At 50.1% G+C, this 14,221-nt stretch overlaps 1 protein-coding gene across 1 annotated transcript in view; it reads right to left on the bottom strand.

Annotated features, from left to right (window-relative positions):
* The window catches only part of FCSK (fucose kinase), a 31,581-nt gene extending 17,723 nt beyond the window's left edge, over nt 1-13,858 (bottom strand). The window contains exons 1-8 of the mRNA XM_038754524.1: nt 13,780-13,858; nt 6,973-7,124; nt 6,454-6,504; nt 4,923-5,048; nt 4,091-4,163; nt 3,675-3,772; nt 897-977; nt 125-244 (exon numbers count right to left, since the gene is read on the bottom strand). Of these exons, the coding sequence (XP_038610452.1) occupies nt 125-244; nt 897-977; nt 3,675-3,772; nt 4,091-4,163; nt 4,923-5,048; nt 6,454-6,504; nt 6,973-7,124; nt 13,780-13,858 (780 nt within the window). The remainder of the gene's footprint in view (nt 1-124; nt 245-896; nt 978-3,674; nt 3,773-4,090; nt 4,164-4,922; nt 5,049-6,453; nt 6,505-6,972; nt 7,125-13,779) is intronic.
* Nucleotides 13,859-14,221: the final 363 nt, after the last annotated feature.

The raw sequence follows: 14,221 nt of genomic DNA, 5'->3' as shown, positions 1-14,221 counted from the left end.
CCCCACCACCCGACTTAGCACTCAGTGGTGCGGAGGAAAAACCACAGCGGCCAACATGGGGTTCTGCCCGACCACTGCCCGAGGGACGGGGAGGGAATGGGGGGAGAATCCACCTGGACCTCACCTGGATGGGGCGGGCCCCGGAATCCAGGCCCATGTAGGTGCAGGCATCCAGGGGGGGCATTACGTGGGTGGCCAGGAGCCGCTCGGCAGTATCCACGGAGAAGAAGACTATCCCGGAAACCTGGCATCGGGAAAGGAGAAAACTCAGGGGTGGGAAACCAAGTAGGGAGCCGAGCAGAAAAAAGCCTGGCAAGGGAAGGATGGACCTGGGGAGGTTTTCTATGTGCAAAAGCGGTGGAAGTGACTCCGTTTGAGCTTTCGGAACATCATCATCATCATCAATCGTATTTATTGAGCGCTTACTATGTGCAGAGCACTGTACTAAGCGCTTGGGAAGTACAAATTGGCAACATATAGAGACAGTCCCTACCCAACAGTGGGCTCACAGTCTAAAAGGGGGAGACAGAGAACAAAACCAAACATACTAACAAAATAAAATAAATAGAATAGATATGTACAAATAAATTAAATAAATAAATAAATAGAGTAAAAAAGGAACATAAACCTGGGAGATTACACTTCAGCTCAGGAGCGATTTGTGAAGGATACTCAGTCTGGGTCACGGATCCCGCTCCCAGGATCTGACGGGAAGCACCCCACAGAGCTTCCCAGAGACCACCAGAGCGAGACACGCTTTTTAGACCCTCAACAGGCAGCAAATTGCTTTCCCTGGGTCATTCCCATGGGTTTCCATTCCAGACATTACCCAGGACCTGTCCCCAGAGTGGGGGAAATCCCCACACAGCACATCACCCGAGAGTCCCGGGCCTTACCAGCGGTACTCTCCCATCAGGCCTCGCACACTGCTGTATCTGGGCCTCCGTGCCGCGGTAAAAAATATCGTAGACAATATCCTGTGTAGGACGGGAAGCGAGAGCGTGAACTACAGAGCCAACACCCCACGGGAGGTGTGATAAGGGCAGGAGAAAGCCACAGCATGAAAACAGAAGCTTTGTTCTTGGCCAACCGACGGCAAGTAGGGAAGTCCCTGGGGAGAAATTTGGCTGAGGAAACTCGATAGTGAGGAAGATGGAGCCGTTCATCAGCTGTTCAAAGGCAGAAGCAGAAGTTATCTCGTCAAATGAGCCACCTAGTTATCAATCAGCTAGTCAAATAGTCTTTCTACAGTAATGTTCTAATACCGTCCCCTAGATTGTAAGCTCCTTGAGAGCAGGGATCATGGCTACCAGCTCTACTGTATTCTCCCAAGTACTCAGTAGAGTGCTCTGCACACAGTAAGTGCTTGATAAATGTCACTGATTGACTGATTGTTTGACTGATGGCTAGCCAGGGCAGTAAGTAGTTTGACTTCATTCATTCATTCAATCGTATTTATTGAGCGCTTACTGTGTGCACAGCACTGTACTATGCGCCTGGGAAGTACAAGTTGGCAACATCTAGAGACGGTCCCTACCCAACAGTGGGCTCACAGTCCTAGAAGGGGGAGACAGAGAACAGAACAAAACATATTAACAAAATAAAATAATTAGAATAAGTATGTACAAATAAAATAAATAAATAGAGTAATAAATACATACAAACATATATACATATATACAGGTCTGTGGGGAGGGGAAGGAGGTAAGGTGGGAGGGATGGGGAGGGGGAAAGAGTGGGGGCTTGGGGAGTCAGAGAACATGGGTTCTAATCCTGACTCCACCACTTGTCTGCCATGTGGCTTTGAGCCTCAGTTACCTCATCTGTAAAATGGGGATTAAGACTGTGAGCCCCATGTGGGATATGACTTGTGATAATCTGATTAGTCTGTATCTACCCCAGTGCTTAGTACCGTGCCTGGCACAGAGTAAGCACTTAACAAATACCTTTAAAAAAAAAAAGCAGAACAGCTGCAATGATCCTTATCTGCTGGCAGTCAGCAGGAGGATAATAAAAACAATAATGGCATTTATTAAGCGCTTACTATGTGCAAAGCACTGTTCTAAGTGCTGGGGAGGTTACAAGGTGATCAGGTTGTCCCAGGAGGGCTCACAGTCTTTATCCCCATTTTACAGATGAGGTAACTGAGGCCCAGAGAAGTGAAGTGACTTGCCCAAAGTCACACAGCTGACAATTGGTGGAGCCAGAATTTGAACCCATGACCTCTGACTCCATTAAAGCATGTCTATTTAAGCATGACTCCGCTCTGCAGTCCTTCTAGACTGTGAGCCCACTGTTGGGTAGGGACTGTCTCTATATGTTGCCAACTTGTACTTCCCAAGCGCTTAGTACAGTGCTCTGCACACAGTAAGCGCTCAATAAATACAATTGATTGATTGACTGCAAGATTGTAAGGTAGAGATCTTGTCAATTATTTTGTAGATTCTCAAGTGCTTTAGTACTGTGCTCTGCAATGGAGCCCAGTGGGGACTCAAAGGGGCCAGGACACCATTGAACTCTACAGGAATCTTCCAAGTCGGAGTGAGAGAGCTCAGGGGTGAGGTAGGGATGACGCTGACAAATAAAGGCGGCAGCAGCTAAAAGGCATCACAGCGAAGGCCCTACTGCTGGAACATTTTCACCTCAAGCCTTGTTTCCTTCTTCCAAAGTAGTGGTTCAGTTCAGTGCCCTCTCACTTCCCAGATGGCCCCAGAGACAGGATGTAGCCCAGGGCTACGAGCAAAGACCTGGACGATGGGACACACCTACGGGCTACTGAAGTAGGCACAATCCCAAATCCCAGTGAAAACTGTGGGGCTTGCTCCCCGAACCAGGGAAGGAAGGATCACATCTACCATCTCATTCATTTCAAGCACTTAGTACAATGCCCTGCCCACAGTACCACTGATTGGTTGATTGATTGATTGATTCACTCATTCAATCGTATTTATTGAGCGCTTACTGTGTGCAGAGCGCTGTACTAAGCGCTTGGGAAGTCCAAGTTGGCAACATATAGAGACGGTCCCTACCCAACAGCGGGCTCACAGTCTAGAAGGGGGAGACAGAGAACAAAACATATAACAAAATAAAATAAATAGAATAAATATGTACAAGTAAAATAGAGTAATAAATCTGTACAAACATATATACATATATACAGGCGCTGTGGGGAGAGGAAGGAGGTAAGGTGGGGGGTGGGGAGGGGGAGGAGGGGGAGAGAAAGGAGGGGGCTCAGTGTGGGAAGGCCTCCTGGAGGAGGGAGCTCTCAGTAGGGCTTTGAAGGGAGGAAGAGAGCTAGCTTGGCAGATGTGCAGAGGGAGGGCATTCCAGGCCAGGGGGAGGACGTGGGCCGGGGGTCGACGGCGGGACAGGCGAGAACGAGGCCCGGTGAGGAGGTTAGCGGCAGAGGAGTGGGGGGTGCGAGCTGGGCTGGAGAAGGAGAGAAGGGAGGTGAGGTAGGAAGGGATGAAGTGATGGACAGAAGGGAGGTGAGGTAGGAGGGGATGAGGTGATGGACAGCCTTGAATCCACGGGTGAGGAATTTTTGCCTGATGCGTAGGTTGATTGGTAGCCACTGGATTTGAGGGAACAGATGCCCTTTCACTTCCCAGCAGACCCCAGAAGCAGGAAGTAGTCCAAGGCTAAAAGGAAAGGGCTGGGCAATGGGAAAGTACCTGTGGGCCGGTGAGGTAAACGCCATGATCCCGGGCGTAAGCGACACTCCCAGGCAGAGAGATGACTCTGGCTCCTTGGAATCCATCCCAGTTGATCCCTAAATGGAAAGAAGAGCTATTCACTTTATATGGGTCTAGCAAGGAAAAGGAGAAAAGTCCTGAATCAAGGGCACAATCAGTAGAACTGAGGGGTGGGAGAGATGGTGCTTGATGCTTTTAAGAAATGAAGCTAAGGCTGTTATCATGAGAGCAAAGGGGGTTTCTTCAGTAAGGACACCAGATGGAAAGGACTGTGGAGATGACGGGGGAGATTGGAAAAAGAGAAGGGCCATAAGGAGTTTGGTCAGGGTAAGGTTCCCCTGGCCCACTAGAAATGCCCTAGCCCTTCCACCAGTCTCAACCCCGAGCCCAGTCACCTGGGTCTGATGGAACAGAGAGGAGCATGTCAGTGCTGCAAACCCACACCCCGGGCGGGGATCCCCAGCAAATCTAGAAAAGAAACAAAACAAAGACACAGGAAGCTGGAGCCGCACTCTTGACAGTGAAGGAGAGAGAGGCTGACAGAATACAGGTCCAGCAGAATCTGCTCTGCTGCTTCCCCACAGCTGCCTCTGGCTCCCGTGACCGGGGCTCCTTTTCCCATGGGGAGATGACAGAAGCTTCCTGCTGCCCGTGCCCCAGGGATACTCCAACACTCACCCAGAAATAAAGGGGTTATTAGGAACCCCTAAGTGGTTTCATCAAGGAGGCCCTCATCTTCCACAGAGTGCTACAACCTGCAGGCGCCAGGCCACTGGGAGGGTAGGGGATATCCAGAATGGAGCGAGACACTTTGGGAACCACCTTACCTTCTTGTTAATGATGTGCATCTAGCTTTAATTCTATTTGTTCTGTCGACCTGACACCTGTCCACGTGTTTTGTTTTGTCATCTGTCTCCCCCTTCTAGACTGTGAGCCCGTTGTTGGGTAGGGACCGTCTCTATATGTTGCCAACTTGTACTTCCCAAGTGCTTAGTACAGTGCCCTGGATACAGTAAGCACTCAATAAATACGACTGAATGAATGAATGAATGAATGAATGAATGAAAGTGCCATGTCTGGATCCCATTGAGAGGGGTTCTGGATCAGGGGCCTTACTCCAGCTAGCCCCTGCTCAAAACAGAGACTGACTAGCAAGGAAGAAGAAACCGAGGCACTTTAAACTGATTCCTCTGGCAGCAGGAGTGGGGTCCACAGCCTCAGACTCACCTTGTAGGTCATAGTCTCCAAGAGATTATCAAGGTTGCATATAGGGGCTTCTACGGGGCCTTCCAGGTCTTCCATGGGGAGGCAGATGAAGGCTCGACCACAGTCATCAAAGGGGAAATCCCGGCCCTGGGGAGAAACCAAAAGTCAGCGAGGGAGCAAAAGCTGCATTCTCCCCACTTAGGCCGTCAACCAATCAGCCCCAGCTCCCTTGCTCGAATAATAATAATGATGGTAATAATAATAACTGGGGCATTTCTTAAGCACTTACTTTGTGCCAGGCACTGTACTAAGCGCTGGGGTGGACACCAACAAATTGGATTGCACACACCCCTTGTCCCACACGGGGCTCATGGCCGTAATCCCCACTTTACAGACGAGGTAACTGAGGCACAGAGAAGTGAAGTGACGTGCCCAAGATCTCACATTAGAGGAGCGGCAAAGCTGGGATTCAAACCCAGGTCCTTCTGACTCTCAGACCTGTGCTCTAGCCACTAGGCCATGCTGCTTCTCCATTTATTATGTGCTTGCTAAGCACCGTACTAAACGCTGGGGTAGATTCAGAATATTCAGGTTGGACACAGTCCCTGTCTCACATGAGGCTCACGACCTAAGTAGAGACTGCTCTAGCTGGCCCAGGGACAAATGACACTTTGCTGCCGGGCCCAGAAAAATGCCTTTTCTGTGGTCTGTTGAGCTCCCCTTCTCTTTCCCAATTCCTCTTGGCTCCCCAAACCCTTTCTCTCCCTTGGCTCTGCTAGATTCTTGTGTTCTCCCTCCCTCTCCTCCTCCCCGCTGCTGGCTCCTCTCCCTGACAACAGGCAGGGCAGGCCAGGCATGTTACACTGATCAAACACCTGATCGCAGCTCCGGAGTCAATAAATCTGCTTCCTCCTTTCAGGCGGTGGCATCCCACCAGGGGCGATGATGAAAAGCCACAGCGTGTGGGGAAACGAGGAGTCCCTCATCCCTGGCCCGCGGGGCCGAGCCACCAGCCGTCACTCGTGCCCCTCCTCGGGGACCCCCCCCCCCCCCCCCCGCCCCCCAGGACACGATTCAAGATCTAGGCTCGGCCGGGATTTCATTCATTCATTCAATCATACTGATTGAGCCTGTACTGTGTGCAGAGCACTGTACTGAGCGCTTGCACTTCCCAACATATAGAGACGGTCCCTACCCAACAACAGGCTCACAGTCTGGATGACGGGCTCCCAGTCATGGGGATCAGCTACCGAGTTCAAGGAGCTGGCGGCTCAGGCCTCCTCACTCATCCCCCATTTAGAAATTCTAATTACTCTTGGTAGGAAACCAAGAACACTTTGCACTTCTCAAGCTCAAGTTCTCAATTGGCGTCCACGCTGGAAAGGATTGGATAGGGGCAGGGACCGAGCTGGGGCTGGAACCCAGGAGTCCGATTCCCAAGCCGAGGCATTGGGGACTTGAGTTGCAGGCCTTCTCCTTTATGCCAGGGCAAGGGAGCAGCCCCTTCAGAACCCCAACCACCTTTTCTCTCTGTCCTCGGCCCCCTACTCACTGTGTGCAGAATGAGGATCCGGGCCTTGTGCAGCACATCTGACGTGACCACCTGCACAAAGACACGGACTAGCTGTGAGGGGCCTTAGACCCAAATGCGAGGAGCTCCCCCACTCCGCCTCCGCCATCTCCCATCATCCACTGAGGCCTTTGTTCCCTCAGGGCCCAGATTATCCCGTGAGGGAAACCCCCCCCGACCCCCCAGCACAAAAATCCACTCGTACCCCACCCCTCTCTTTAAGTTCTGAAAGAAACAGAAGCTGCAAGAGAGGAGAAGCCATGAGGCGGCTAGCCCAGGTCCAGCCATGAAGATCAGCAGAGACGGGGGTCTGGACATTCTTCTGAGCCTGGGGGAGCCCCAGAACACAACAGCGCTTAGAACAGTGCTTTGCACATAGTAAGCGCTTAATAAATGCCATTATTTTAAAAAAAACACCCAGCTTCTGGTGGCCAAGGGGAAAAGCTGCCAGGGGTCTGTAAGCGGGGATAGAAAAGGGCACGCCGTGGGGTGTCCACTCACCGTGTAGCCAGCCCGGGCACTCAGGTGCTCTGCAGCCACGAGGAGGGCATTGAGCGTGGCCCCCCCACTGCCCACACGGGCATCCGGGTCCTCCACTGTGAGGAGCAGAGTGCCTGGGGGCACAGCTGCCCGCTTCTGCCGCACCTCCAGCTCTGAAAGGAAACCACACCGCACTACTGACTCTCAGCTTGGCTCGGGGAAGGTCTCCTAGGTCCATCTCCCCATTTCTTCCGAAGACTCTCAGGGCCGGACTCACAGGATGGCTTGGAGAAGGTCTTCTATGTCCATCTCTCCATTTCTCCCAAAGACTCCCAGGCCCGGCCCGGGCCAGATCCAACCCATCCCGTAAGTCTCAGGGTCCCTGGAACCTGACAGCAGTGATAGAAGGGCAACAGAGTCATCTGTAGCAAGGTGAACAGCTGTCCTAGCCTCCCAAAACTGGCTCGTTCCCAGCTGAACCCCTTGGGGGCTTGGGTTCATTCATTCAATCGTATTTATTGAGCACTTACTGTGTGCAGAGCACTGTACTAAACGTTTGGGAAGTCCAAGTTGGCAACATATAGAGACGGTCCCTACCCAACAGTGGGCTCACAGTCTAGAAGGGTTGACATTCAGAGCTCTCCCTGGGCCAAGACTAAAGTGAACTCAGCCACGTTCAGACTGAACTTACCCAGTCCCCAGCACCTCCAAGAGTATCCTTCACCTCAGAAATTTCAGGTTGGGGATGCTTTAGTGTGGCTTCTGGGGCTTGTTAAGCGCTTACTTTGCACCAAGCACTGCATTAAGTGCTGGGGTACATACAAGATAATCAGGTTGGACACAGTCCGTGTCCCACAAGGAGCTCCCACTAAGTAGGAAGGGGAAAAGATATTGAATCCCCACTTTACAGATGAAGAAACTGAGGCTCAGAGAAGTCCAGTGACTTCCCCAAGGTCACACAGCAGGCAAATAACAGAGCCGGGGCTAGAATCCAGGTCCTCTGATACCCAGGCCTATGCTCTTTCCGCTAAACCACACTGCTTCTCATCTACGAATAATTGTTCTATGCGTGCAGTAGGCCACTGGGCTGTTGGAACTGCATCTCCAGCAGCATTTGGGGCAACCATTTTTAGGAGGTGGCACCGCTCCCCAGGCTCATCCCAGCACTTAGAACAGTGCTTTTATTTATTTAGTTATTTTACTTGTACATATCTATTCCATTTATTTTATTTTGTTAGTATGTTTGGTTTTGTTCTCTGTCTCTCCCTTTTAGACTGTGAGCCCACTGTTGGGTAGGGACCGTCTCTATATGTTGCCAACTTGGACTTCCCAAGTGCTTAGTACAGTGCTCTGCACACAGTAAGCGCTCAGTAAATACGATTGATTGATTGATTGCTTTGCACATAGTAAGCGCTTAATAAATGCCATTATTATTATTATTATTATTATCTCCTATCCGGTTTGGAACTCTGAATCCAAGGACATAGGCTTAGCCCAGCCCGGGCAAAAGCTACAGTGGGCTGTGAAGATTCCCAGCCTGTGTGGGCTCTTTCAGGACTAATCCAGCCTAGGGACTCCCTGATGTGCTTGTGTTGGCAGAAATCCCAGGGGTTAATGAAATCCTCCGAGATTCAAGTCCTGCAGAGGGAACTCCCCCTAGACTGTGAGCCTCTTGTGGGACAGTGTCTGTGTTCAACCTGATTATCATCTCTTCCCCCGTGCTTGGCACACACTAAGCACTTAAAAGATACCACAGTTACCCTTAGTATTCTTCTTATTATTACTAACCTTAGGGAGCCTGGTCAGGATTCCTGACTGGATTAAGGGTGGGATTACCCCACAAACTTGACATTCCCGAACCTCAGTTTTTGGATGCAGTAATAGTAGTAGTGATAATAAATAATAGTAGCATTAATGGTATTTATTAAGCACTTACTAAATGAAATGCACTGGCACACAGTAAGCACTTAAAAGATACCACAATTACCCTTATTATTCTTCTTATTATTACTAACCTTAGGGAGCCTGGTCAGGATTCCTGACTGGATTAAGGGTGGGATTACCCCACAAACTTGACATTCCTGAACCTCAGTTTTTGGATGCAGTAATAGAAGTAGTGGTAATAATAATAGTAGCATTAATGGTATTTATTGAGTACTTACTAAATGAAATGCACTGGCACACAGTAAGCACTTAAAAGATACCACAATTACCCTTAGTATTCTTCTTATTATTACTAACCTTAGGGAGCCTGGTCAGGATTCCTGACCGGATTAAGGGTGGGATTACCCCATAACCTTGACATTCCTGAACCTCAGTTTTTGGATGCAGTAATAGAAGTAGTGGTAATAATAATAGTAGCATTAATGGTATTTATTGAGTACTTACTAAATGAAATGCACTGGCACACAGTAAGCACTTAAAAGATACCACAATTACCCTTAGTATTCTTCTTATTATTACTAACCTTAGGGAGCCTGGTCAGGATTCCTGACCGGATTAAGGGTGGGATTACCCCATAACCCTGACATTCCTGAACCTCAGTTTTTGGATGCAGTAATAGAAGTAGTGGTAATAATAATAGTAGCATTAATGGTATTTATTGAGTACTTACTAAATGAAAGGCACTGGCACACAGTAAGCACTTAAAAGATACCACAATTACCCTTAGTATTCTTCTTATTATTACTAACCTTAGGGAGCCTGGTCAGGATTCCTGACTGGATTAAGGGTGGGATTACCCCATAAACTTGACATTCCTAAACCTCAGTTTTTGGATGCAATAATAGTAGTAGTGGTAATAATAATAGTAGCATTAATGGTATTTATTGAGCACTTACTAAATGAAATGCACTAGCACATAGTAAGCACTTAAAAGATACCACAATTACCCTTAGTATTCTTCTTATTATTACTAACCTTAGGGAGCCTGGGCAGGATTCCTGACTGGATTAAGGGTGGGATTACCCCATAACCTTGACATTCCTGAACCTCAGTTTTTGGATGCAATAATAGTAGTAGTGCTAATAATAATAGTAGCATTAATGTTTTGGATGCAATAATGGTAGTAGTGGTAATAATAACAGTAGCATTAATGGTATTTATTGAGCACTTACTAAATGAAATTCACTGCACTAAGCACTTGGGAAGAACAGAAGCACAGGACTTCCTACTTACAAGGAATTTACGCTCTTATTATTATTATTATTATATGGTATTTGTTAAGCACTTACTATGTGCCAGGCACTGTTCTAAGCACTAGGGTAGATAAAAAGTAATCATGTTGGACACAATCCAGGTCATTCCTTTATTCAGTCATATTTTTGAGCACTTACTATGTGCAGAGCACTGTACTAAGCACTTGGGAAAGTAAAATACAGCAGTAAATCCCACATGGGGCTCACAGTCTTAATCCCCATTTTACAGATTAGGTAATTGAGGCAGAGTTGTTAAGTGACTTGCCCGAGGTTACACAGCAGACATGTGGCAGAGCTGGGATTAGAACCCAGGTCCATGTTCTACCTACTAGACCACACTGCTTCCCCTTATTATCATTACTATTGTTATATTTGTTAAGAATTTACTATGTGGCCAGCTTTGTTTGAAGCACTGACATAGATACAAGTTCATCAGGTCAGACACATTCCCTATCCCACATGGGGCTCACGATCTCATAGGGAAGACCAAGAAACATTCACTAGGAGTGGAATCAGAATAATAATATTAATAATAATAGCATTTATTAAGCATTTACTATGTGCCAAGCACTGTTCTAAGCACTAAGGAGGTTACAAGGTGAACAGGTTGTCCCACGTGGGGCTCACAGCGTGGTTCAGTGGAAAGAGCACGGACTTTGGAGTCAGAGGTCATGGGTTCAAATCCCAGCTCTGCAACACATCTGCTGTGTGACCTTGGGCTGGTCACTTCTCAGAGCCTCAGTTACCTCATCTGTAAAATGGGGATGATGACTGTGAGCCCCACGTGGGACAACCTGATCACCTTGTATCCCCCCAGCGCTTAGAACAGTGCTTTGCACATAGTAAGCACTTAACAAATGCCATCATTATTTATTATTATTATTATTCTTAATCCCCATTTTCCAGATGAGGTAACTGAGGCCCAGAAAAGTAAAGTGACTTGCCCAAAGTCACACAGCTGACAAGTGGCAGAGCCGGGATTTGAACTCATGGACCTCAGACTCCAAAGCCCGGGCTCCTTCCACTGAGCCACGCTGCTTCTCTTCTTGTAGTCCATAATAATAATCCATAATAATATGGAATGCTCAATCACGCGTACAGACACAAGTGGTGAGGATGGTCTATTATAATCACAAAAATGCCAAGAGGGCCAATCCCTTCCTCAGCAAAGTCAGGCTCTTTTTGCCCCCTCCCTCCCCTCCAAGTCGGACTGGTTGAACCGTGAATCCGGAGGGCCACAGCCTGCACGCTGGGTGGGAACTCAACCTTCACCAGGTTCTAGCAAGAAGTCCCCATATTTAGGTAGAACTCTCTCCATCGACAGGGACCCCGCTGACAAAAAGCTCGTCAGAGAAGCAGCGTGGCTCAGTGGAAAGAGCCCGGGCTTGGGAGTCAGAGGTCGTGGGTTCTAATCCCAGCTCCACCACATGTCTGCTGCGTGACCTTGGGCAAGTCACTTAACTTCTCTGAGCCTCAGTGACCTCATCTGTAAAACAGGGATTAAGACCGTGGGCCCCACGTAGGACAAGCTGATCACCTTGTATCCCCCCCAGTGCTTAGAACAGTGCTTTGCACATAGTAAGCGCTTAACAAATGCCATCATTATTATTATTATAAGCTCTGGACAAACCAGCTGGGCTCCATCCAACCCCTCCCCCTCAAGACTGGAAACAGAAAGGCTGTGGAGCCGGGAAGAGCAGCCTGCTGGAAATGGAAGCCTCCACCTCAGTCTCCTCCTGCCCTCTTGCCGAGAGCAAGGACGACAAAACGGATGGCAGACTGCGGCGACGGCTCTGACTCCAGAGGAATTAGAGGGGAAAAGATGAAGTGAAGAGCAGTAGCAGGGACCACCCCCCCATCGATGCAGCGAGATCGAGCAGATATAAATTTGACGGAGCGGCTGAAAGCTGTCCAGACACGGCTGTAAATCCCAGCAAGCCTGTTCCCCTCCCATCCCTGGAGAGAAACACTGTGCAGAAGCAATCACACACACACACACGAAATGCAGGATGGGGCAGAATGAAAGGAGAATGAGGTGGGAAAAGAAGTGATGGAGGAAGCTGGAATGGGAGAGGAGCATAAAAAAAGGAACAAATGAGAAATTAGGAAGAGTGAAAGAGGAGACCGAGGTGGAGCGGGGAAGAGAGAGAGACAGTGTGTGTGTTTGTGAATGTGGACATTTTGCCAGAATGATCCTCACAATCTATCCACAAATACAGGCAAACAAATCACAGACCAAGACTGATGGGTCTCGGCCCTGTCTGCCCTCCCAAACTCCTCCTTTGCATCTGCTCTGTCTCCTTGGCTGGGGCCTGGCGTGCTATTCTGGAATGGGAGGGATCCTAGTTGGAAGGGGAGGCAGGCTCCTGGGGATGGGGGGTGGTGAGGGAGAGCCCAGCCTGGGCTCAGGGCTGCACTGGCCCCACCCCAGCAGAAGCCCTGGATTCACTGGTGATGCCCAGGAGGTCTGGAGCAGCCAGGAGATTTAGAGCCTCGAGACAAAAGCTCACTGGGAATCCCTCCTAGATGGGATTGATCTGTTGCCGTCTCCTTGGTGATCCAAACCCTAGCCAATTCATCCCAGGATGGGGGAGACTTCTGAATCCGCGGAGCTACACTTTGTGCCAGTACCAGCCGGGGAAACCGGCAACCTCAGAACGGCCCAGTCGGGAGGCTTCCGGGAGCAGAGCTGGTCGGGGGGAATGGGCAGAGGGGGAGCCCTGAAGAGGAGAGGATCTGCCAAATTGGCTCCAAAGGTTATCCCAATGGCTGCTTCCCTCTGGCCAGGGGCGCGGCCTACGGTCTGCACTGTCCCGCTACCTCACGGCTGCTCCCGATTGGCCAGTGGCAGGGGACGTCTCTACCTGAGCCAAGTCCCAGAACAGGTGTGGCCCCAGCCCGTCCTTCTTCGTTTCCTGGAACTCTTGCCGTGGCCCCGAGCAGAGGAAGTACCATCCGGAGCTGGGCTCCAGAGGAGGTGAAGGTGAGCAGGCCCCGCCCCAGAACACTCCTGCAACGGAGGAGCCGCTACAGCTAGCCACGTGAAACAAGGCCCGCGTAAGGGCCTCACGTACCACACCATCCGGGGAGTGAGAGGGGCGTTCCCTGCTCCGCTGGTTTCAAGAAGGCGAGGCCCATCCATGCCAGGGGCGGAGAGCGCAGGGCTCTCTGCTGGGGTAGAGGGGTGTTAAACTAGTGAAGGAGGAGGGCAGAACAGTGCTTATGTGGAGGGGAAAGGTCTGATGGTGGGAGATGCATCAGTTTCAACCATACCAAAGCCAAGTGAAGAGTGGGGGCGTGAGACTGGGACCATCCAGAGGCTCAGAAACGCCTAGGCGTGACCCCACCTTACCCTGCCCTGCTGGGGGACCAGGGGACTGTGTCCTGCCCTGTGACCCGGGGACCTGAGGACTGCTGGCTTGCTCTCCTATTCCTCTGAAGGAAGCCCGAGGAACAGAAGGGACCCAGGCATTCCTAGGTGCAGCTCAGAGGGGCACCGGGCAGAGCTGAGGGTATTTCACATCAGGGCTGGGGTTCATCCCTGGCTCTTCACCCTCACCCTCAGAACTGGCTCCGGGCCCTGTTTGGGTCTGCTCTCCTGAGCCCACCCTGCCCTTGGCAGGCTCCATACCTCTCTGGAAGGCGTAGACGCTGTCTTTGTACTGGCAAGTCAGGACAATGACTGTCCATTCCACCCCAGGCCGCTCCATTCCAGGCAAGGGCCTGAAGGGAGATACCTGCAATGGAGAGAGAAGACACCTGTAATTGGGAGGATTGTGGCCTACAGAAAGAGCATGGGTTTGGGAATCGGAGGAACTGGGTTCTAATCCCCTCTATGCCACTCGTCTGCTGTGTGACCTCAGGCAAGTAATAATAATAATTATAACTGTGGCTAACAGTGGCATTTAAGTGCTTATTATGTTCCAGGTGCTGTACTCGACACGGGGGTAGGAATAAGCAAATCGGTTGGACGCAGTCCCCGTCCCTCATAGGGCTCGCAGTCTTAATCCCTGTTATGCGGAAGAGGTAACTGAGGCCCAGAGAAGTGAAGTGACTTGCCCAAGAAGACACAA

The sequence above is a fragment of the Tachyglossus aculeatus genome, chromosome 11 (assembly GCF_015852505.1).
Source record: "Tachyglossus aculeatus isolate mTacAcu1 chromosome 11, mTacAcu1.pri, whole genome shotgun sequence".
NCBI lineage: Eukaryota > Metazoa > Chordata > Mammalia > Monotremata > Tachyglossidae > Tachyglossus > Tachyglossus aculeatus.
This window is presented reverse-complemented; position numbering and strand designations above follow the sequence as displayed.